Genomic DNA, 26,135 nt, shown 5'->3' on the forward strand with positions numbered 1-26,135 from the left:
GCCCGTTTTTAGCACAGAGGCCAGCAGGAGACAAGTGGGGAGCAAGATAGTTGTTTGCGGCCTGAGGCTCTTATTTGCTTGAGAAAAATTGCTGCCAGATGAGTGGTTTCAAAAAACTCAGGCTACCCATGTGGTCTTTCGCAGTAGAGGATTAAAGGGAGTGGGGTTTCTCCTGTCCTTTATAAATATTCGCTGGACGGCTAATGGGTTTTTGTGTGCATGTGTATTTCCTTTTTCTATTGGGGAAATTACAAGTCATACAGGAACATCCTGAGATAAAATATATGAAGTCGAGCCTGACAGAATGGATCAATGAAATAGAAGAAATGTGACCCAGGTCTGTAGCATGCTATATTATAACTAAAGTTCTGGCATCTGGATTTATCTACAGGTGACTGACTACAGTATGGTGTGGGGGCATAAACAGGCTATTCCATCAGCAACTTTTAGCATAAAAAGCTTGTACCTCCATCAAAGAAACCGCGCTTACATTTAATTATGCTTAAATTTAAAATGCTTAAATTTAAAATTAATACTAACATTTTAAATTTAAAATGCTTAAATTTTTTAAATTTTAAATTAGTATACACCTTAGAATTCCCATGAGCATAATCCCATGTAATCTCAAATACCATGCTTTTGAGCGAGCAGAGCCTTCATTACGTTGCTTAAATGGTATGATAAATGGCTCTCCTGGTTCAATATCTGTTAATCTGATGAGACGCCTGCATTATGGTGAGACTGGAAATAGTTTAAATCTGAGTTTCCAAGCAAAAAAACACGGGAAGAATCTTCAACTGTAATTGTTAATTCTATGAAAATAAAAATGTAGAAATTTTTGAAAATACTAATCTTTGTTTTCTTATCTTCTCTTCAAAAGGAAGTTTAAATATGGCTCCAAAAAAATTGCTTTAACATTTTAAGTAACCAGTCCTCACTTTATGAAATTACATATTAATAAATATTTTATAACCACAAATTACATTCCACATTATTTACTTGCCACCTTTTAATAAACTTCGTTCTTTTTTCCAGAGGTAGTGTCTAAGGAGCTTTTTAAGGAGCTTGAAGAAAGCTCTCCCATTAGAGCACCAGAAAGTCCCTGTCAACCAGCCAGAATAGCTCCACTGGGCTCCTGTGGGTGGATGTCAGAGGCTGGAAGACAGGCTGGTAGCCCTTGTTTCCGTTACGCTGCCCTCAGAGACAGGAGAAGGTGCCAGGGCACACCCATCACCCTTATTTTCACCTGTCACTCTAACCAGGAGGAAGTGAAGAGCCAGCTGGTCCTTCCAGTGCCAGGGACACCCTCTACCCCCATTCGGCTTTCAATCTCCTCTGTCCCTCCACTGGACTGTCTTAGAGAAACCTCTCTCCTTCTGCTCCTTTCTGGAAATAGCTCTCTTTGCAGATCTGGGCAATGAAGGGATGATTGACTGTATCTTTTCTTGATAAAACCCTATTACCCAGGCATTGGGTACCTGGAGCAGAAGAGATATCAGAGTAGTTACAGGGGAGCACCCACATTAGAAAAGTTCTTTTTTTTTTTTTTTTAAGATTTCATTATTTATTTGAGAGAGAGTGAGTGAGGGGGGAGGGGCAGAAGCAGACGCCCCGCTGAGCAAGGGGCTCCATGTGGGGCTTGATCCCAGGACCCTGGGATCATGACCTGAGCCGAAGGCAGAGGCTTAACCAACTGCACCACCCAGGTGTCCCTAGAAAGGTTCTTTCTCAGCCCATCAGCTAGAGATGCGCTTTATTTAGCCATGTAATTCCCACCTCCTTATATGGGGGAGTAGGGGAGTAAAACCTCTAACTGAAATATAATACGTACAGAAAAGTGCACATCACATAATTATACATCTCAGTGAATTTTCACAAATAGAAGTACCATGTAACTAGTATACAGATGAAGTTTATCTTTTTATAGTGATACTTATTTCTTTTTTTAAGATGTATTTATTTATTTTAAAGAGAGAGAGTGCATGAGAGAGAGCATGCAAGTGGGGGGTGCAGAGGAAGAGAAGCAGGCTCCCCGCTGAGCCCAGTACAGGGCTCCATCACACACACCTGAGATCACGACCTGAGTTGAAACCAAGAGTTGGACGTTTAATGGACTGAGCCATCCAGGCGCCCTGTGATACTTATTTCTTAATTATAAAAGCACTTTGTAGGAATTTTGGAAAATTCAGCAAAGTATAAGGAAGAAAATAAAAAGACACTCATTGTACCTAATCTCCTTCAAAGAACTACTGATAACATTTTGGTGTGTTTTCAGGCTGTGTGTCCCTTCGTCTCACACACACTGATTTATGTGTGCCCATAAACACACGCACACTGTACCACAGCCTCGGAAGCTTCGTGCATGTGCGTGCACACACACAAAAGAAGTTCTGAATAGTTGCAGTAACATGACAAACAGATTTTTAGATATTTCATGGCCTGGCCATTGGCTTCATCGGCAGAATAGTGGGGAAAGAAAGACAGGGAAACTGAAAACCATCTATCTCCTTACTTGATGGCAGGAAAGGGGCTTTTTGTGGGAGAGGAGGTTGAAATAAATGGCTGACATACATAAGATGGTTCATGTATTTCACTTATCCATTATTTTCCCATTTCTCAGGAAAACTAAGCACTGATGATAGGAAGTTCAGACACTTCTCGGTAGAAAACCTTTTCATGCAAAGCGGAAGTGAGACCTGGACCCACCCTCTGTGAAACTGAACCCCTCGAGCCTCCAGCTTCACTTTTGCCAGGAGGCCGACTTTACTTTCTTCTTCCTTTTTTTTTTTTTAAGATTATCTATCTATCTATCTATCTATCTATCTATCTATCTATCTATCTATCTATTTATTAGAGAGAGAGAGAGAGAGAATGAGCTGGGGGAGGGGCAGATGGAGAGGGAGCTGAATTCCAGGACCCTCGGACCATGACCTGAGCCAAAGTCAGACGCTTAACTGACTGAGCCACCCAGGCACCCCCAGCTTTTTTTCTTCTTTTAATTAGCTCCCTTGCGGACACCAAAATAGACCTTAACCATAGCGGCTCTTGTGTTAGCAAAAGGAAGCAGAGTCGAAATGTTGGAAATCAGGCTCGAAATGTTGGCAATCAGGCTGAGGGTCTTTTATAAGTTGCAGCAAAATGATCTTCCCCATCACTACCAACATGGACGGGAGGATGCCTTCGTGGTGCTTGGATCTTGCTGAGTTTCCTGCTCACATTGTCAGGGAGAGAACAGTTGCCACAGCCTCCTGTTGCTCTTGGAGGCACAGGGCGTGATGCCCATCTGCCTCGGGGCTGGCCAAGGACTCAGCTTCTGCGGGGGGTTTGATGGGGCTCCTCGTGCTGGAAAAAGTTGTTTCCCGCAGAACTGCCTATGCCTTTCTTTTTCTTTTTACAGATTTATTTAATTAATTAATTTATTTATAGCACGTGCAGGAGTCAGGGGAGGGGCAGAGGGAGGGGGAGAAAGAGAAGCAGACTCCCCACTGAGCTCCATTCCAGGACCCTAGACCATGACCTGAGCCGAAATCAAGAGTCAGACGCTCAACTGGCCTGAGCCACCCAGGGGCCCCTGCCTTTCTTTCTTAGAAATCTTTTGTATTATGTTCTGTACTTGGGATTTATGACACATGCAGAAACTTTATTGGACCGTTTGTATTCGTAAAATGTCTTCTCGGATCACTCCTCTCTTCTTGCTGACTCACAAACATTCAGAAACAGCATGGAGTGGCCTGTATGTTCACCTGTGTCCTTGTACTGTCTTTGCAGTCGAAATCAGCTGTCTGCCCTGCCTGCCTGCCTGTGTGGTCTGCCTCTCAAAGTCTTAATCGCAAGTAACAACAAACTTGGATCGCTGCCAGAAGAGATAGGTCAGCTCAAACAGTTGATGGAGTTGGTATGTTACTGATTTTTAAGATGCTCTTTTTGTTTATTAATCCTAGTCTATCAAGGTAGTCAGAAAGACTTTTCGCTACTGTTGGACAGGGAGACACCTATGTGGGGGGGGGCTGTGTATGATAAAGACATTAAGTGGGGAGAGGAACAATCTTGGCCTTGCTGTGGCAGACACAGTTCTTGCAATTTACAGGTTTCCTGTATTTACACTTCCTGAAGTTCACAGGATTTACAGTTCCTGAAGTTTGCAGGTTATCATGTGGTAGTTAGATCAGTTTTTTTCAGATTGCATATAAATTTGTGACAAATTATGGATAAACTGGCAAAATAATGTACAAATAAGTTAGTAGGCCATACTTTATGAATATAAATACTCAATTCAGAAAGAACAGAGCGCTCTGATTCTTGTAAGGGTTTTAGTAACCATTGCCCCAAATTGATGAAATCTAAAATGTGACCATATCCCCAGAGACAAAAAACAAAACAAAAACAAACTTTATGGGTAGAGATGGGTTTGTAAGTGTGCACCTGAGTCTATGGCCAATAACTTTTCCCCTGTGTGCCAACTTCAGTTAATTTCTTTGGGGCCACGTGGGACACTAGGGTGATGACTTGTGAGGCCCAGATAGAGAGTGCTATTAACCCTTCATCATGTTTGCACGGGGAGTTGGCTGGGAAAGTGACAGCACCCATGTCATATTTGTATCAGCTTTGATTTTAGTATAGAAATGTGTTATTGCTGTATAAAGGCGTTAAAGGTAAAGAAGGAGCGTCTTCCTCAGGGCTTATGTGATAGTAGTATCTGAAACCCATTCTAACCAGCTCACACCAAAGTTGGAATTGGTTATGAAGATGCAGGGGTCTTCTCAAATAGCCAAGCCATCTTGAGAAAGAAGAACAAAACCGGAGGTATCATAATCCCAGATTTCAAGGTATACCACAAAGTTGTGGTAATCAAAACAGTAGGGTACTGGCACAAAAATAGACACATAGATCAGTGGAAAAGGATGGACTGCCCAGAAGGTAAACTCATGCTTACATGGTCAGTTCATCTGTGACAAAGAAGGCAAGAATATACAATGAGGAAAAGACAGTCTTTTCAATTAATGGTATTAGGAAAACTGGACAGCTACATGTAAAAGAATGAAACTGGATCTCTTTCTTAAACGATACACAAAAATAAACTCAAAATGGATTAAAGACATAAATGTGAGAACTGAAACTATGAAACCCCTAAAACAGGCAGTAATCTCTTAGACATCAAATAGCCTTAATGATGTATTTATGGATATGTCTCCTTAGACAAGGGAAAACAAAAGCAAAAATAAATTATTGAGGGGTGCCTGGGTAGCTGAGTTGGTTGAGTGACTGCCTTCGGCTCGGGTCACGATCCTGGAGTCCCAGGATCAAGTCCCACAAGAGCTCCCTGCTCAGGAGGGAGTCTGCTTCTCCCTCTAACTCTCCCCCATCTCATGCTCTCTCTCAAATAAATAAATATTTTTAAAAAATTATTGAGTCTACACAAAAATAAAAAGCTTTTGCACAGCAAAGGAAACTATTAACAAAACAAAAAAGCAACCTAGTGAATGGGAGAATATATCTGCAAGTGATTTATTCAATAAGGAGGTAATATCCAAAATATATAAAGAACCCGTACAGCTCAACAACAGCAAAAAAAGAAATCTGAATAAAAAATGGGCAGAGGACCTGAATAGAAGTTTTTCCAAAGAAGACATATAGATGGCCAACAGACACATGGAAAGGTGCTCAATATCACTGATCATCAGGGAAATGCAAGTCAGAACCACAATAACACGTTACACCAGTCAGAACTGCTAGTATTAAAAAGACAAAAAATAGCAAGTGTTGGCAAGGATGTGGAATAAAGGGAATCTTCCCACACTGTTGGGAATGTCAATTAATGCAGCCACTATGGAAAACAGTATGGAAATTCCTTAAAAAATTAAAAATAGAATTACCATATGATCCAATAATTCCACTACTGGGTACCCAAAGAATACAAAAACACTAATTTGAAAAAATACATGCATACCTATGTTGATTGCAGCGTTATTTACAATAGCCAAGATGTGGAAACAACCTGTGTCCATTGATAGATGAATATACAATGGCATATTACTCAGCCATAAAAAAGAATGAAATCTTGTCATTTGTGACAACATAGATGGACCTAAAGGGTATGAAATAAGTCAGAGAAAGATCAATACCATATGGTTTCACTTATATGTGGAATCTAAAAAAAAAAAAAAAAAAAATCAAACAAAAACCAGAAAGAGACTCACAAGTAACAGAGAACAACTGGCAGTTGCTGGAGGGGATGGGGGCAGGTGGATGAGTGAAATAGATGAATGGGATTAGGAAGGGCAAACTTCCAGGGGTGCCTGGGTGGCTCAGTCATTTAAGCATCTGCCTTCAGCTCAAGTCACTATCTCATGGTCCTGGGATGGAGCCCCAAGGTCGGGCTCCCTGTTCGGTAGGGGAGTCTGCTTCTCCCTCTCCCTCTGCCCCTGCCCCCCATGCTCTCTCTCTCGCTCTCTTTCTCTCTCTCAAATAATTAAATAAGATTTTTAAAAATATTCAAAGAAAAGAAAAAAACTGTTAGTCATATACTTTTTTTTTTTTTTAATAATACTTCTTTTAGGAGTCTCGTAAACCACAAAATCCAGGTCTGCTAGAATTTGGGTTAAGTCTTACAAACACAATATGAATCACAGGTTGGTTTTTCCCCACTTTTTGGGCTCCCACAGCTGGGTGGCTCATAGGTGAGGTCAGTCTGCTGGAACCTGTTGGCAGCTGGGACGCGTTTCTGTCCCACCGCATCCTGGGCTTAAGCCGACAGCGTGCCCCGCATCCGCTGTGCTGTGGGAGCTGCAGACCAGCTCCTCTGTGACGACGTGGCCCGTGCGCTGAGCCTGGAGCCAGCCCCACACCAGAGCAGGGCTTTCCTCAGGTGCTCTCGTCAGCTGCTGGGCTGGCACCGCGGCCGGGGTGGAATAGCACTGTCTCCCGCCTCGGGACACCCATGCTTAGGGGGTGGCTGTAAGGGACCCGTTGAGCTTTCCTTAGGCACCCTGTCCAGAGCCCAGCTCTAGCAAGGGCTGCCCTGCCTCTTCGTTACACTAACTGTTTGGTGTCGACTAACTACTAATTAGCACTGTCATCAACTGGCTCCGGTTTCTTTTCTCCATCAGCAATAACTGTTGAATCCTTGAATCCTAGAATGTTAGAGCCATGGGGGTTTTAAAAGCCATCTAGTCCAAGCTCTTGACATCTTATAAATGAAAAAGCCCAACATAGAGAGACAGCGTGTGATGTACAGAAGGTCGGTGTGGTGTAGCTGACTTGTGGCCTGAGCGGAAGCTCCCTCACCAGCACTGCTTGATGGGAAGATAATGCAAGCAGCAAATGTTCTCTTCTCTCCTCTCTCCTCCTCTCCCCTCCCCTTCCCTCCCCTCCCCTTCTCTATGCTATTCTTAATTCCAATGTAGTTGACATACAGTGTTATATTAGTTTCAGGTGTACCATATAGTGATTCAGCACTTTGATATGTCACTCAGTACTTATCATGACAAGTGCAGTCCTTAATCCCCATCACATATTTCACCCATCCCCCCACCCACCTCCCCTCTGGTAACAATCAGTTTGTTCTCTATAGTGAAGAGTCTGTTTCTTGGCTTGTTTCTCTCTCTTTCCTTTGCTCATTTGTTTTGTTTTTTAAATTCTGCACATGAGTGAAGTCATGTGCTATTTATCTTTCCCTGACTTATTTCACTTAGCATAACACTCTCTAGTTCCACTCATGTTGTTGAAAATGTCAAGATTCCATTCTTTTTTATGGCTGAATAATATTCCAGAGTGTGTGTGCGCATGCATGCATGTCACATCTCCTTAAACCATTTATCAGTTGGGGCGCCTGGGTAGCGCAGTCGTTAGGCATCTGCCTTCGGCTCAGGGCGTGATCCCGGCGTTCCGGGATCGAGTCCCACATCGGGCTCCTCCGCTATGAGCCTGCTTCTTCCTCTCCCACTCCCCCTGCTTGTGTTCCCTCTCTCGCTGGCTGTCTATCTCTGTCAAATAAATAAATAAATAATCTTTTAAAAAAATCATTAAAAAACCATTTATTAGTCGATGGACACTTAGGCTGCTTCCATAATTGGGCTATTGTAAATAATGCTGCTATAAACATCGGGGTGCATGTATCCCTTTGAATCAGTATTTTTATATTCTTTAGGTAAATACCCAGTAGTGTGATTGCTGGATCATAGGGTAGTTCTATTTTTAACTTTTTTGAGGAACCGCTATGCTGTTTTCCAGAGTGGCTGCTCCAGTTTGCATTCCACTGAAAAAAGAACGGTGCACAAGGGTTCCTTTTTTCCCACGTTCTCTCCAACATGTGTTGTTTCTTGTGTTTTTGGTTTTAGCCATTCTGACAGGTGTGAGGTGATATCTCATTGTAGTTTTGATTTACATTTCCTCACGAGTGATGTTGAGCATCTTTTCATGTGTCTGTTGGTCATCTGTTGGCCATCTTCTTTGGAGAGATCTCTGTTCATGTCTTCTGCCCATTTTTCAAATTGGATTATTTGTTTTTTAGGGTGTTGAGTTGCCTAAGTTCTTTACATATTTTGGATACTAACTCTTTATTGGATATATCATTTGCAAATATCTTCTCCCATTCAGTAGGTTGCCTTTTAGTTTTGTAGATTGTTTCCTTCACTGTGCAGATGCTTTTTATTTTGGTGTAGTACCAACAGTTTGTTTTTGCTTTCCCTTGCCTCAGGAGACCTATCTAGAAAAATGTTGATATGGCTCATGTCAGAGACCTTACTACCTGTGGTCTCTTTGAGGATTTTTATGGTTTCAGGTCTCACATTTAGGTATTTAACCCATTTTGAATTTTTGTGTATGGTGTCAGAAAGTGGTCCAGTTTCATTGTTTTGCATGTAACTGTCCAGTTTTCCCAACACCATTTGTTGAAGAGACTGTCTTTTTCCCATTGGATATTCTTATATGCATTGTCAAAGACTAATTGACCATGGAATTGTGGATTTATTTCTGAGTTTTCTATTCTGTTCCATTGATCTATATGTCTATTTTTGTGCCAGTGCCATACTGTTTTGATCACTACAGCTTTGTAATATAACTTGAAATCTGGAATTGTGATGCCTCCAGCTTTGTTTTGCTTTTTCAAAATTGCTTTGACAATTTTGGAGTCTTTTGTGGTTTCATATAACTTTAAGGATTGTTTGTTCTAGTTCTGTGAAAAATGCTGTTGGTATTTTGATAGGGATTGCATTAAATGTGTAGATTGCTTTGGGTGGTATAGACATTTTAACAATATTTGTTCTTTCAATCCGTGAGCATGGAATGTCTTTCCATTTCTTTGTGTCATCTTCAGTTTGTCATTGATGTTTTATAGTTTTTAGAGTACAGGTCTTTTTCCTCTTTGGTTAGGTTTATTTCTAGGTATCTTATTACTTCTGGTATAATTGTAAATGGGATTATTTTCTTAATTTTTCTTTCTGCTGCTTCATTATTAGTGTATAGAAATTAGTGTATAGAAATGCAACAGATTTCTGTACATTGATTTTATATTCTGAGACTTTACTGAATTCATTTATCAGTTCTAGTAGTTTTTTGGTGGAGTTTTTAGGGTTTTCTATATAGAGTATCATGTCATCTGCAAATAGTGAGTTTTACTTCTTCCTTACCAATTTGGATGCCTTTTACTTCTTTTTGTTATCTCATTGCTGTCAGTAAATGTAATTTTAAATGCACTGGTAGCCATATTTTTTTTTAAAAAGCAAGTGAAGTTAATTTTAATAATTTTTTTTTATTTTATGCAGGATGGCCAAAATATTATTTCAGCATGTATGCAATATATAATTAATGAGATATTTTGTATTTTTTTCATATCAAGTCTTTGAAGTCCAGCATATATTTTATACAGACAGCATCTCACAGGTTGGACCAGCCACATTTCTCGTGCTCAGTAGCCACGTGTGGGTGGGGCAGCTCTGCAGCCTGTGTTCTTTAACTGTGTGAACAGGCATTGTCTTTGTGAAAAGCATTTATTTCTGACTCTGGTGAATATTTAATTGATTGCCATTATTTAACCACAAGGGGTGGTGACCTTGCTTAAGGTCACAGACTAAAAAAAGATTAGTTTCCATCCGTTCTTACTTATCTTTCATCTCTTCTTTTCTTAAAATAGTAGCGCTACTGTAGGTAACCATGTCCAATGATTTTCAGCTATCAGTTGGAAAGCAATTCCCCGGAGAGCCTAAAGTGATTCTAGACTTGCTTGGGAGGCTTTGTTTTATAGTTACATGGTAACCACCTTGTTAAAAAAATTTGGGAGCCACTTCCTTCCCGCCCCCAAGCGTTCAGAGTACCTGAAGCCAATTAAGTGCTGATAAAATCACTATGCTTATCAGGCTCTGAGCAGTGTTTAGCTATTTTGGAAGAAATATTTTTAAATTTCACGTTAGACTCAAAGAGTATCCTAGATGGAGTTGTAAACCCTCTTCTCTTCCAAGTGTGAGTATTCCACAGTCATCATTGGCTTGAAAAACAAGAACAAAAGCACTGTAGCTGTCTGCAAGAAAGGAGGAGTCCTCTCTAATTTTTAAGAGGAACTAAAGTTGGAAAACACCATCTTACCATCTTCAGTATACCGCGGTTATCCGAAAATAAAACAAAAAGCATTGCCGTGCAGTGATTGGGTCATCCAGCCATTTGAGATTGTGCAGAGAACAAAGGAACACAAGTGTTGCTCCTTCCATGGAGAAGTCATTAAGAAGCACCTATCGAGGGGCGCCTGGGTGGCACAGCGGTTAAGCGTCTGCCTTCGGCTCAGGGCGTGATCCCGGCGTTACGGGATCGAGTCAGGCTCCTCCGCTATGAGCCTGCTTCTTCCTCTCCCACTCCCCCTGCTTGTATTCCCTCTCTCGCTGGCTGTCTCTATCTCTGTCAAATAAATAAATAAAATCTTAAAAAAAAAAAAAAAAGAAGCACCTATCGAGATGTCCTTTTTTGAATCCATGGGAAGCCAGGATAGTGTTCTATGTTGTTTCAGGTGCAAGAGAATTTAAGGAATCCTAGCTCTATGCAGCTGGCCCCTCCAGGGTCATTTCTGATGGGAAAGATCTAGAACTTCCTGACTTTCTTGGCTACTATGAATTACTTCTGTCCCTCCGGTACTCTCAGAGGTGTAGCTGTAATCTGGATATATGTTGCTTTGTAAGTCTTTGTATCTGGCTGTTCTTTCTGTAAGAGAAAGAGAAAAAGCCCTGGCATTTACTGAACACCTGCTGTATGCCTGGCACTCTGCTAGGTACATGCCATGGATTATTGCATATAATCTTGACAGTAACTCAGCAAGGTAGATATATTATCTACATTCTGTAGACAAATTTGAATTTCAGAATTACTTATCCAAAGCCATGGGGCTATGGAGTGGTGGAGCTGGGGTGAAAACCAGTTCTGTGTGATGACAGCACCACACAGCTCTGCTTGTTGTGTCTTCTTCTAGATGACGTGTCACATGATGAGGAGAATGTTTTGTTTGTTGTTTGTTTGTTGAGTTCCTGGTTCCCCTTGCAGTGGTTTTCCCATTAAAGTTGGGGCAGAGCATGAACAGCCGAAAGTGAATCAATCAGAGAATGAATGTTACAAAAATAGGGTCAGTGTCTGTCTGGAAGTTTCCTCATGGAGATCTACAGCTAGTCAGGGAAGGTCAGTAGAATATTCTGGTATTGACTAACCCTTATTTTACTCATTAAAACCACATTAACATTTGGAGACATGGTTCCTTTACTGTCAAACCATGCCTGAAGGAAAAGGCATGTTGAATATTTGGTAGGAGGTGCCATATGAATGGCCTATGTTATGATTCCCAGACAGCTGTGAAGACAGCACACCAAGTTAGAGCACAATGAAGGTGAGTTTCCTCATGGTTCCCTGTGCATGCTGATATACTGGGGTCCAGAGATGCTCTAGCCCTTGCGTGGTTTCTTTCAATTTGTCTTTCCCCACCTCAGGCAGTGAAAATTGTGGCTCCCAGCTCTTACCTCCGTATAAGAGAACGTAGTATCCCTGATCCAGAACCTGCTCTTACCACCGAAAAGCTCACAGAGCCTGACGCAAGTAATAACTGATAGAAAGGGGCATTTCCTGGCTCTGACTAGGCATCTCATTTTTTATTCTCTTTTCATGAAATGTTTGTTTGTGTGTGGGGGGAGTTTGAATTCAAGGATTGATTATAGACACAGGGGGTACTGGCCTGCTTCTGAGAAAAATCCCTTCTTCAGTTTCATCCATAACATTCCAACCTCGGAGCTCGGTGTAGGGGAGACGTAAATTCATGTGTCTTCCATAATCATTTTTCCATTTGTAGTCTCTGGAGATGCCTCCTAATGTCTCTAGTTTCTGTGGGACAGTTGGAAATCCATGGCTTGTTTAAGATCCATTTTGTTGAAGAGCTTTGAGTTGGGACAGATGTTTGTGAGTATATGCAAGGGTGTGAAGTGGAGTTTTATACTGGAAGGAGACATCCAGTAAACGTCGGGAGGTGGTAATTTATCATACCAGCAGTTGCTTGAAAAAGTCTTGAGTTTAAATGAGCATACTGATCTTTCTTTTTTTTTTTTTTTAAGATTTATTTATTTATTTATTTGACAGAGATAGAGACAGCCAATGAGAGAGGGAACACAAGCAGGGGGAGTGGGAGAGGAAGAAGCAGGCTCATAGAGGAGGAGCCTGACGTGGGGCTCGAACCCGGAACGCCGGGATCACGCCCTGAGCCGAAGGCAGACGCTTTTAACCGCTGTGCCACCCAGGCGCCCCAGCATACTGATCTTTCAAAAAAAAAAAAAAAAAGTTCCGACTACAGGCATTGAGGTTTCTGATTGCTAAGAAATCAAAATTGACATGATTCCTAAGTGGGTTAAGTATCTGTCTTTCAAAATCTCTTCATTATTTCTATTGTGATAATTGGATTTTCCTAATATCACAAGAAAATTTAAATTTTTTAATTTTGCCACTTCTCTTTGCATAGGAACAGAGAGGTTAAGACATTTACCTAAAGTTACATAGTGAGTCATACAACAGACATCCCCCCCACCAAAAAAAGAGCATGATCCCCATGATGGGAATTAATAGCTTAAATTTCCTGTCAGAATGTTTGCATTTCCTTCAGTTAAATGAAGAGCTATATTTAAGATAAAAATACGACTTCAGCAATAGTATAACCACACTAGGTTTTTGAAAACCTGAGAGTCAGAGCAAGGTAGCTCATGAGAATACCACATGCATTTCCATAGTGTGGCCCAGTCTCACTGGGCATCTTCCCCAACCAAGATCATCTTGACACAGTACGCAGTAGTTGTGTTGGTGTTCATTAGAGGTTACGCCTTTAACAAACAGTTTTTTTCTTTTTTTATATTATTTCCTGAAAGTGAACATTACCTAGCTTAATAATCCCTGAATTAATCTAATGTTTTAAATCCTTGTCATTTTTGCATCCTGAAGGTAAATTAACAACTAGCACTTAATAACAAAAATCTCTTAGTCTCCAATGTGCATTTAACACTTCTAGAGAGTTCCTTTATTGCCTGGAAGGGCTGGCATGAAATGACTCCAAAGTTTTCCCTTTGGTTTTTTAAAAACATGTTGATTAAACCAGTGGGAAAAAAAAGTATATTTTAAGTCATAGTTAAAATTCCCCATTTTGTTTTTTATCTCAATGACTAAATTAGACTGGCTGGTCCACAAAAACTTAGGTTGAATATTTATGTTAATATTTAATAATTAGACTCACTTCTGTATAAAAAAGAATAGAATTAGTAAATATTTATGACATGTTTATGATGATTTCTTTTTGGCCTGCCTGTACATTTGCACTATTATAACAGTGAATATATGGTAATTGGATTCACTGAAGCTTATAATAAGTATTTTCTAAGATATAGCTTAGGGGCTAATAGATAATTCAGAAGGGATTCATTTGACTATTCTAAGAAGCAACTGAATCTGGAATTCATAGCTTGGCAAATTCTCACTAAATGCAGAAGTGTGAATCATTGATGTTATTTATTTATTAAATTTATTTTCCTAAATGTTATCTTTTCAAAATGAACTCAAATTTAAAAAACCATACCTTAGGCTAAATGTGGACGGACATGTTCTAGAGAACCAGACCATTCCAGGAATATTGCTTTTTCATATTCTAAACTGAAACATCTTACCAAAGCATTTAGACTATTATCCTCTCTTTCCTCCTCCTCATTCCCCAGCTAATGAAGACATGGGGGGTTTTATTTTTCTGAAGAAATTCATAGCTCTTTAAAATTTATCAAGGTTCCGTAACTGGGAGGCCAAGGAGTTTTGCATAGTTTCTACAATATTGATTATACAATAGTGAGTTGTTACCTTGCTTTCATGCTAAATCTGCCTGGGCATTTTCCCCTCCTTATTTTGGCAGGACAGGAAATAACTGACAGCAGAGTACTATTAAAATAATTTGACCTTCACTATACACACTTCAAAATGTGAATGGACAATTGGACTTTGTGTTTCTAATTGTCTACAGATGTCCTATCCTGTAGGTCAGAAGGAAAAACTATTTATCATTATTTTTTTTTTAAGTGTAAATTGGGTAACTGCTTTCCTTACTGGTAAATAAGCATTTAAATATAGCTGAAGGGAGTTGATTTTCCTTGATAAAGCCATTATGTTAGAAATATAAGTCAGAAAAAAATTACCTTATATTTAGGGAACCAGGCATACTTTTCCGGCTAAACAGAGGATAATCAACAAAATGCAAGGTGAATATAGTACACCCCAAAAAATAGGATAAGACTGAATTGAGACTTTGTGCTCTGAATGAGCTGCCTAAATATAGCTGTTATCTCTGTTTTCCTCTCTCCCCTCCTTTTTTTAAAAAGAACGATTTTGCGGGGCGGGGGGCGGGGTGCGTGCATGGCTCAGTTGGTTGAGTGTCCACTCTTGGTTTAGGCTCGGGTGTGGTCTCCCAGTCTTGGGATCGAGCCCGTGTCAGGCTGCATGCTCAACAGGGAGTCTGCTTGGGACTCTCTCTCCCTCTGTCCCCCCCCCCCGAAATAAATAATAAAATAAAATAAAATAATGATTTTTTAAAGAATTCTGTCCTTGAAACTTCTGAAAGTTGTCAGTTTCGTATCAAAAAACTGATTCCCATAAACCGAACAAAGGGTCCTTCTCGTGCAGTCACTCACAGACTAATAAAAACTTAACTATAGATGTCAGTAACATAACTTCTCTCTAGATATGGAAAATTCCCGCGATTTCTTCCCCCACGACCCCCTCCCTCCCGCCAACCATCACCAGTCTGACTGTGCCTGTCTGTGAGTCCAATAGAATGCTTTAATCTCCTGTATTTCTAGGGCTTACTGTACACCCTTTATGTGAGGGCTCTTCTAAAAGAGAATGGAATGGCGCCTCTTGCTTATTTGTGACTTGGTTGAGGCGAAGAAAGATAAAGATTTCACTGAAAGGATTTGGTTGTTGATATCTGTGACTGATCAGATGCCACAGTACCAGGGAAGAGGTAGCATTTCACTTTTTCCTTCTCATATATGGAAGTAGATGCAGAAAGGCAGAATTATCTACTGACTCAGTGAGGGGCTCAAAGTGACTGAACAAATCTCTGGACCTTTTAATTCAATAATTACTTCTTTCAGCTTTTATTTCTCTGCAGATGTACTGGTGGGTTTTTGTTTTTGTTTTTAAACACTAAGGATCTTTTTCGTGGAATTTTATGTGACTTTTCAGGACCAAGAGGGGTACACCAACAGCCAGCCTGGGGGTGAGGCTCTTGAACGCCCAGTGTTGTGAGCCTGTCACGCCAGCTCACCTCAGTCGGATGCGGAGCACAGAGCCGAACCGCGGCTCGTTGCACTGTGTAGACTCAGCCTGTGCAGAGGGCTCCTTCATCCCCCTTAGCACGAGCGGTTTTATTCCTTCACCAGGTGATACTCATTTAGCAGCCTTGTGACCTTGCCAGATGGGCGGGTCACCTGAGGATTTTTAGATGAGAAGAGATCAGAGGGCAGTGATCCCCTGCGTTCTGCACAGTCCTGCTCTTACACGGAGCCCCGGGGTTGCTGGGGGTGGGTCAAGGGTAAGTTCTCCTCATCTGAGTGAATGTGAAACTGCTTTGCTGCCTGGTAAAAGGGGCGGTTTTTGCAGGTTCAGAAGTGATGTGGGGAATTTAAAGGCTCAATCTCATTGAGATCAAACCTAGCCCAAGTATATCTGTGGTTCTGCCATTTCAAGCAGGACCTGCCGAGGATTGGGGTGTATGTTGGAGCATCCTGGGGTTCCAGCCATGAGGCAGAAGGAGAGTATCAACATAAATGGACTTCAGAAATTTCATCCAATATGTATTGATCCCTTGCTTTATACCTGGCGTTCTGCTCGGCAGCAGGAAGATGGAGCAAATAAGACCCGGTTATCTTCCATCTAGGAGCTCACGGGCTCATGAGAGAAGGCAAATGTGTGAGCATATGAATATAGTAATAGGTTATGCACAGGACCACAGAGGAAAAAAGAGGTCATTCTCCCTGGGTGTTAGTTCAGAGGGGGATAGTGGGGGAATCCTCCACAAAGGTTTCAGAGCAGAGCAAGCCTTGAATTAGATGTTGGTCAGACAAAAGGACATTGGGGACAGGGAGGAACCTGACAGATATGGGACCGTGAAACACCGTGGCACATGCTGGCGACCGCAATCAGTAATGACATGGCTTGAGGGCGCAAGGGAGGACTTTTCATAGAGATGGTGCTGGAGAAACAGCCCTGAACCGTAGCTGCTGGGCCCTGCCACAGAGTCGGGGACTTTACCCCATGGGTTTCCCAGGAGCTCTTGCAAATGTCTAAGCTGCTAAACATAGTGAAACGCACAGTCTGGCAGCTCTGTGAAAGATGGATCTGGGGAGACCAATGTATGGAACCAGTCAAGGAGACCATCGTAGTGTCTCACGAGACAGAATGCTGCTCTGGACTGGAGAGTAGCTGGGGTGGGGGGTGAGGGCAGAGCAGAGCTCCAGAGAAGGAGGAAGAGTGGGATGGGGGGAGAGAATAATATGATTATAAATGTCATAGCTTTCGTTTTGCGTGTGTCGAGAGGTGGTTCCAATCAACGATTAATGGGATATTAGTGTTTCCGTGCAAAAAAAGACATCATCCACATGCCTCACAGTCTTGATTGTACAGTGTACTTAAAGGTGTTTAGGTCCACAGAGTTCCCAGCCTTCCAGTAAGATCTCCATCATACGTAAGTAGTACACCCAAAAGATGCCTTAACAGTCATGGTTTCTCACAGTAAACTGTGTGTTTGGTAAGTAGGAGATGTCAGCTTCTATTTCAAGACACCGGGCTAGGGGCTTAACAGTGGGCGGGCATTCGTTCCGAGTGTTAACTGCCTTGGACACCTGACGTACCTCCCTGAGCCTTGTTCTTCTGACTGTAAATAGTGAACTGTGAATACTGCCTCATGGGTTCGTCGTGAGGATTAAACGAGATTGAAGCACATGAACACAGCAGGCGAGAGGCCCTCAGAGTAGCCCCCAATGCTCCAAACATCCTTCCTTTCTTCTCTTTTTTTCTTCTCAGGGGATGTTCAAAATGGTGCACTTTCTTTTTCTTCTCTGTGCTAATTAGCCTTACGTGGCCAGGGATGTACAGAGCAAGATAAAACTGTACTTGAGTGGTTGTCCTCATATTTAAATTCCTTAAGGAGATTTTACAGGAGATGCTTGATTTCCCGGAAAAGGGTGTTGATCATTTCTGCCTTTGCTTTTGATGCAGGACGTCAGCTGCAACGAGATCACAGCCTTGCCCCAGCAGATAGGTCAGTTGAAATCTCTACGGGAACTGAATGTCAGAAGAAATTACCTTAAAGTTTTACCACAAGGTAAAAAAGAATAAAACAGGAGACGTTTATTCTTTGTTTGTTACGTATGTGAAGAAGGTAGTTTGTGTAGTCATGTTTGTGTATGTCTAATGATGTTAATTATTAATTATTATATGAATGTCACATGCAGATAACAGAAAAGTTAATATTCAACGTCTCATTTTCGTCAAGGAGTACAGCAGTGCAGTCATTCCCCCGTATAAGGTTCTCTGTGTGTGTGTGTGTGTGTGTGTGTGTGTGAGTTTGCTCAGGCTCACGTGATAAAGTATTACAGATTGAGTGGCTTAAACACCAGAAATTTATTTTCTCACAATTCTGGAGGCAGGAAGTCTAGGATGTGTCTTCTGAGGCTTCTGTCCTCGGCTTACAGATGGCTATCTTCTCCCTGTGTCCTCACATCATCCTTCTCCTGTGTCTCTGTCCTGATCTTTTCTTCTTATAAGGACACCAGTCCTATTGGGTTAGGGCCCACACAAATGACCTCATTAAAGGCCTTATCTCCAGATGCAGTCACATTCTGAGATCCTGGGAATTAGGACTCCAACATAGGAAATTTGGGGACACACGATTCAGCTCATAACAGGAGGCAGGCAACATGAGTTGTTTTGGGTATGGATGTGTGGTGTTCTGGAACGTCGAACCAACACTTTAGGCAATGTCCTTGGTCTTGTAGACCCAGCTGTTAGAATTTCTGGCTTTGGGTATCTGGTCACCCTGGTTGGGAACCATCCCCTGTGTCTAGTATCTATGCTTTAGGTGAGGGTACTACCCCTGCTAAAGTTGCAGTTGGACTAATGTCACTGGTAGTTTTGGTGAGTTTCCCAAAGGCCAGAAGCAAGGATCCTGTAAAACCTCAGCACTGAAACTGGTTGTCCCCTCAGACATCCCTGCTCAGGAGCCAGACTCGGGCAAACCCTTCCCTGCACCTGTGGGCTTCTACAGTATGTCGCTCTGATACATCGTCTTGGAGTTCAAACAAAAAGATACATTTCTTCAGAAAGTGGGCACCATTAAGAACCTTAACAAGCAGCTTTGTAGATGGTGGTGATCTGAATCTCCTATTTTGGGATTCTTGTTCAGATTTGAATCAGAACGAGTTGATGAGCAGCATACTGAATGCTTTCCCAGAAGGGTCCTCTGGTTTTCAAAGATTGCACTGGTTTCCATCAGTTTCATTTAGGGCCACTAGGCATACTGGGTTTCAAATATATATTTAAAACTATACCTCAAAGCAAAAGCATGTATTTGGAAACAAAAACGAAAGCATTCGGTTAATCTGACACCACTGCAGCTAGTTGAGAACTGCCCGATTTTTATTATTCTGTTCCTGCATCTTGATCTTTGGTTTGAAGGCAGGCAGATGAAGCTCACGGAAGGGAAAGAACTTCGTAAAACGCAGTGCGCTTTATAGATGAGAGTTTGAGTATCCCCCTGCCCTCCGTCACCCTTCTTGCACTGACCAGCACTTTAAAGAAGTAGAATTAGAAACTCTCTTGGCACAAGGATATGTTACTTTATTAATTGAGATAACTTGGTACGAAAACATTGATTTTTCATTCCATCATTGGCTAATCCATTTTGAATGGATGAAATTGGTTTTCTTGGTTTGAGCAAGTGCAAAGGGGAAACACTCTTACTAACAGCACATTTCTAAACATTTAACCTTTTGTGGCATTAAAGAAAACTGGCCTCTAAATGTAGCTCTCATGCTCATCATTGAAAAATCATTACAGAACATCAAACGCTCATTTTCAAAAGAAAAATATAAGTCATTTCACAGTTGCCTATAATAGTTTAGAAACGTGTAAACAGTGTGTCTGCACAACCAGTTTTTCTTTCTCTCAGCACTCCCTACGCTCTTGCCTGAAGAGAATTGCTTTCCCTTGAAAAGATCAGTTACACATTACTATCCTTTTCATAATTGTGTTTTCTCAGGTTTAATATTTTAAAAAATATTCAAAGCTAAAACTTCAGTTTACTGGAAAAATCTTTTTTTTTTTTTTAATAGCTTCCTGAATATCAAGTTTCTTTTTTGCTTCACTCTGGAGAACTCTATTAACAAAAGAGCATTGATAGTGCTTTCAGGCAGTGAATTTAAAGACTTTCCATATTTACTTGTATTTCCTCTGTGAGTACCCCTCCCCATGTGCTTTCAATCTGAGGAGGGAAAACAAGTCTGTGGCCTAATTACCCATATCAATTTTGTGGTGGTTTTACTACAAATACTGCAACAGAGAGACCATATTTTGTTTTTTCTAGGACCAGAATGGACAGAGTTAAGATTAAAGGAGCCAGTCATTGACCTTCTTTGCAACAGAAGATTCCTTGGGATTTTTTTTTCTACCTCCCTTTTTTTGCCCTGTTTTGACCATTTCTGGGCTGGAGTTATCATCACCCCCCATTTTCTTGTTGTGAAACTGCCAGGCTCTCTTTTCCTAAACTAAGATGGTAATTGTGTTCCAAACTGCAATTAACGGGGATAGTCATTATAAAAACCATTCTTACTTAATTTACCTTATTTATTTAAGTTGCCTCTTCTCCCCTTCCTGCTACAGCTGCCAGGAACTTAGCCCTCAGTCTTGCTTCAAAGTCTTAATTTTCAGCAGCAAAGACTTGCTGAAGATCCAGACTCCAGTTAAATTTTGCCACTAATTTGCCAACCTGAGTTAAATGAGTAAAATTAACAGTCTCAGAGACGGATTAATATCACTAAGAGTTACTGCAAGGAGATATTCCTCTCATATATAAATCCCTCTAAGCCTTAGTCCTGTTTTAGAAATAAACTACGAAGTGAAAGGGATCTTACTTTCCCTTTTCCTTTGATTTTCTTGATTCCGTGCTGTCCCCCAGGTTCCCCTTCTCCCGGCCTCCACCTTCTGCTGCTCACAGAGCCCTTTTCAAGGGCAAGCTCCAGGATAAGTCGGTGTGAAGCCAATCACCTACCCTGCTGTTGGGGTAGGGGGTGGGGACTGGGTTCGGGCAGTCAGTTACTCAGGGCAATTGACGCAGAGCTGAGCTTGGGACCTGCTGAGCTGGATGTTCTTCTGCCTCTCTTCTAGCAGTTGAGTCCCCGTAATCCCAAGTAATTCACTAAGGCATGAAACAAGGAAAGTCCCTCACACACCCAGAGGCCCAGAGCCAGGTGAATAGAAGAGATACTGGTTGCTAACAGCATCTTTGTTTGTGGAACTTGAAGTGGCATAGCTGAGTCAAGTGAAAACCCTAGGGCATACTAGGGGGAGAGGGGGAATTGTGTTAATTCTCACTGCAGGTCACTTTATACAGTGCCTGGCTCCACTTTGGAACTCCTTGCGTCTTTGCAAGCACTGTGTTTCACCCCTTACCAAGTCCTGTAATAAACGTGATGAGGCCCCTTTCGACATGAACCCACCCGAGTGTCTCACGCAGAGATCTTAGCGGTTTGCCCCGTGTCACTCTACATGTCTGGTGTTGCCCAGCCTCTTTGCTCTATGGAATATATTTGACTTCGGCCCTCGCAGCTGCCAATGTCGGTTGGAATGCTTGAAATTACTGAGTGTTTACTATGCCACTGGGTGGGGATTTTAAGCTAAATATAATGTTCTGTCTTGTTTGTGGAGCTACAGAAGACGTTTTAAAAGCAGTAGAATGGAGCCTCATCAAATCAGGATTACAGGGTCCACTGCAAAGTTCTGAATTAGATAGCATTTAGTTTTTAAAGTGGAATGTAAAAACCATGAACATATTTCTTGTAACTAGTTCTGAGATTACGCCAGCCCAGATACGTTGACTAGATAAGAGTATTTTATGATTAGCACATTGTTCATAAACTCACAATTAAAGTTAAAACATAAACATGTCCTATGTGGTATGGCTTATGTGATTGTTTTGCTGGAAGAAAGGCCTTTCTAAACAATAGATATTGTAAATGTCAAGTGTGTTTCTAGCTCTTATCAGAACTAACAACAATTTAAAATTACTGCACTCCCAATGGAAGATTTCTCCCTCCCCTTTAGTGAAATATTGTATACACATACCACATATTCCTGATGCATAACTTGCTTTGATTATGCTAACTGCTATTTTTCCTGGTAAACAGAGAATTAGTTTTTGAATGTTTAGCCATTTAATCTTGTTGCTTTCTGAATTTGTTCTTTCTCTTTCTTTTTTTTTTTTTCCCATGTTCTTTAGAACTAGTAGATCTTCCCTTGGTAAAGTTTGACTTTTCCTGCAATAAAGTGCTCGTGATTCCCATTTGTTTTAGAGAGATGAAACAGCTACAAGTATTACTACTCGAGAACAACCCTTTGCAGTCTCCTCCAGCGCAGGTGAGGGATGGCAGCAAAGCTGTTTCACCGCGGCATATGCTATCAAGAGTGCGTGGCAGCTCTCAGCACAGCGGGGCCTTTGAGAGTCTGCTGAATTCATACTGTTTTAGACATGATCACAGTCTCTGAAAGATGAAACCTTGGGTGAATCTGACGACAGTATGTTGTCTTCTGCTACACCAAGTCCATTTACCAGCATTCGACTCACTGTCCTGGCCACTGCGGTCCTGGGATTGTATGTTTGATTAGGTTAGCAGTTGTACACACATTGGGAACTCCTTCATGGAGTGTACAGTTTATCAAAGGAGTAATATATTCCTTACTTTCATGTGCGCTGAGAAATGGAGTTCAAACATTTTCACATATGATTGTGGTTATTTGGAGATAAGTTCCAAGTTCAGCTGTTAAACTGTGTACGAACAAGACGAATGCTTCCAGAATTAGAATGTTACCATGTCAGGTATCCGACTTCTGTGCTTTCTTACACTATGTAGACTTAGACACATTTCTGTTAGGATGGTTTTCTATTCAAAGTAGAATTTGGAAGGAATGATTGCCTAAATTTTTATATGTTTTGGAGAGGTCAAATTTGGTGTGTATTGTTGAAGTGTTACTTAAAATGAAAATGCAAAAATTAAAATTACAGAGTCAAATGTCTAGTGTTTACGTTTTGTTTTGCCATTGAAAAACAAATATGTATTATTATTTTCTCCATAGGTTTGCACAAAGGGCAAAGTGCACATATTCAAGTATCTGAGCATACAAGCATGTCAGATTAAGACAACCGACTCCCTTTATCTCCACACGATGGAGAGGCCACATTTACACCAGCACGTGGAAGACAGGTGAGTGTGACTGCAGTCACTCAAAGCCCCCGTTTAGAATTTGCTTAGGCCAAGGCGCTCCAGGTATGTAACTCCAAAAATCCCTTTGCCTCTCTTAACCAGTGCAGATTTATAACTCAAGTGTTCCAGCATTTTGGAATAAGAGAGAGAAAATTGGTGGTGCTGTTGATAACCTTTCGGCATCTTGCAAATCTTACCTTCCCTGTTCTAATCAATGATCAGTCTTTCCTGAGTACTCTGTGTGTGTGTGTGTGTATATATATATGTGTGTGTGTGTGTTATAACATGTGTGTTATATGCATGTGTACATATATCCTTATAAATGCAATCTATAATATAAGTATAGGTATTTTTTACTTACCAGTTAAAACAACTGTATCAAGCTCAGGCATGTCTTTTTAATTATTAATTTTAATCTGCCTCCAGAACATTGTTCAGAAAGCCTGGGGGTTTTGTTTTTTATTGTCTTTTAAAAATGCAACGTGCATAGTTTTTGCCATTTCCTGTTTGGAACAGAAGTGTTAGAATCCTTTCACATGCCCTTGGCCTTTTTGTGGCATGAACTGGGCCTTGAATTTTCAAAGAACAAAATTCCCACGCTGAACACATGTACAGAAACACAGGTTGTTTTGAGAGGTCTTCACTGCAAAGACCTTTGCTTAACTTTTTACTGAAAAACATGGTGACTTAAAATCTCAGCCTACCCTAATGATACCTTTATATCGTGCTTAAAATATGTATTCACTATTTTATTTTTATAAGCATCACATTTGTTTAATCACTGGATAAAAGCTTCAGAATTATTGAGAGTAACCACATAAGAGGTAAAAGCCTCTTACAAGAGGTAAAAGCAATTAGGCAATTTTTGCTTTTTTAGACACTAGAATCCATAAGATAAGAAAATTGTTAACTGTTTCAAAGAACAGGCTACTTGGTTAGAGTATGAATTTATGAAACCCTGAACACAAAGAATTATCTTGTCCTCTATTTAGAAAGACTCTCTGATTATTAGGCCCTTGTCTCAACCTCCTTTAATATTGGGCTGATTTGTTGCCTTATGGTAATAATGAAATTTGTATAACAAAGTCATTATTTGAATATAAATTGATGTATCTTACTGTGAACTTTGTGATTTCAATTTTTCTAAATGGATTCCATACTGATGGCATCTATCCCAGCAAGAAGGATTCTGATTCCGGCGTTGGAAGTGATAATGGAGATAAGCGTTTATCTGCCAATGAGGTAAAGTTTGTGATTAGATTTTTTTCTTTCTGTGCTAGATACATCTGCCTGCATTCCTGAACTCTGTGGTGAAGGGCGTTAACGCATCTGTGTGAGAATATGTGATTATGTGTGTGAAGGCAATTTGAAATCCTCCAAGTGTTATATAAATAGGAGCTGTTGTTTTTTTCTCCATCTTTAATATTGTGTAAATGTCTCAAAAGTAGAGTCCCTATCCCCTTCCCTTCCCACCACACTCCTCACATTACCTAGAATGTTCTTGAATGCTTTGTAAATATTATGAAATGACTAAGAGTGATGTGCAGGTATCCGGGAGGCCTTTTTATAAATGTGTTTGTTTCTAAGTGACAGAATAATTTAGGAAAAAAGTTACTTGCATGCATCAATGTTAAGGAGTCAAATGTACATTGCATTTTAGCAGTTTACCCATAGGAAATGCAATTTCTAGGAGCCATAATTTTTATAGCAATATTTGTTTTCCTGAAACTCTTCGATTGTGTTCTTCTCAGACAATTGGATAAAAGTTGAGTTACTTGTCAGCTAAGAGGCTCCCACACTTGAGCTTCCTGAAGTGGTTAGAAATCGCTCATTTAGTGTATTTATCTCACTTATAGTTAGATTCCCCCAAACCTTTCACTAATATACCATTAAATGGGGTTCCTTGAGCACGGGAGCTAGAAGGGGTAGCTGGGGTAGGGGTGGATGTATCATCAGGTCTTCCCCTCTGAGGAAATTAATTGCATTTTTGTAATTACTGAGTTTTGAAACATTATACTACTCTTTGAAGATGTAATTCATAAGTCAATTACCCCATTTAAGGAGTTCACATTTATGCTGTGTGTGACTCCAAGAAAAATGCCTTTTCCCTGTTCTCTTCAGGTCTTCGAGGATTAATATGTAGCTAAGATATTTGCTTTTATTTCCTACGAAATGCTTTATAAAGCAATGTATTAAAAAGTTAGGATACCTTAAAATCTTTCTAATATAGAACATTTCAAAAGGAGTTTGTAGGCAGAAAAAAAAGGCCAATTTCAGTAAAAGAAAATTACTCTCATGAAACTACATGAATAGTCTACTGTAGCTCCCTGGGGGAGAAAATACTCAACACATCGCTTTATAAGTTGTATTTAATTCAGCCCCCTTAGCTTTATTAAAACTCGTAAGTCCCCTGAAATGTCCCATTGTTTCAGAAATTACTCACCCTGAGCTTATTTTCTATGAAATTAAAACAGACTCTGCTTTATCCTTTATCTGTTTTTTAAGGATAATTAAGTTCATTAATAAAACATCACACAAAGAACTGCATTATCCTTTTGTTCTCACTTAATACAAGTAGGATGCTAATATCATTCTAAAAGGAGGCCAAGGGTTTATTCCTTCCCTTTTAACTAGATGCATATCTTTGCAATTTTGCTAAGTTTTTAAGATGGGAGGGGGGTGGAAGGAAGGACTACAGAAAGGGTTATATTCAACAGAATGAGTGCATGAATCTTCTTTTTGGCCGTTTTCCTCTCACATTGTAGCCTTGTTACCGGAGAACACCTCCAAGCAATTTGTTTTTCAGAAGGAAAAGGGCTCTGAATTATCCAATGTAGCTTTCTTTTATTTATGTATTTATTTATTTTTTAATAATAATATTTTTTATTATATTATGTTAGTCACCATACAGTACATCCCTAGTTTTTGATGTAAAGTTCCATGGTTCATTACTTGCGTATAACACCCAGTGTAGCTTTCTATTTTCACTTTGTTTGGCAAATACATTACCATCTATGGTCCGTTTCTCTTGCTCCCCACTTCTACTTCATTGTGGCATTCAGAAAGCACATCTCATTCCCTTTCTTTGGCTGTTGCCGTTGTCTGATTGATTTAGCA

General features: G+C 40.6%; 1 protein-coding gene across 6 annotated transcripts in view; it reads left to right on the forward strand.

Annotated features, from left to right (window-relative positions):
- The window catches only part of LRCH1 (leucine rich repeats and calponin homology domain containing 1), a 191,346-nt gene that overhangs the window by 109,202 nt on the left and 56,009 nt on the right, over positions 1-26,135 (forward strand). For all 6 annotated transcript variants that reach the window (XM_045796796.2, XM_045796799.2, XM_087865143.1 and 3 more), the window contains exons 3-7: positions 3,769-3,895; positions 17,761-17,866; positions 22,037-22,173; positions 22,891-23,018; positions 24,197-24,260. In XM_045796796.2, coding sequence (XP_045652752.1) covers positions 3,769-3,895; positions 17,761-17,866; positions 22,037-22,173; positions 22,891-23,018; positions 24,197-24,260 — 562 coding nt within the window. The remainder of the gene's footprint in view (positions 1-3,768; positions 3,896-17,760; positions 17,867-22,036; positions 22,174-22,890; positions 23,019-24,196; positions 24,261-26,135) is intronic.

Source organism: Ursus americanus, chromosome 10, assembly GCF_024610735.1.
Source record: "Ursus americanus isolate L20-20 chromosome 10, mUrsAme1.1.p, whole genome shotgun sequence".
NCBI lineage: Eukaryota > Metazoa > Chordata > Mammalia > Carnivora > Ursidae > Ursus > Ursus americanus.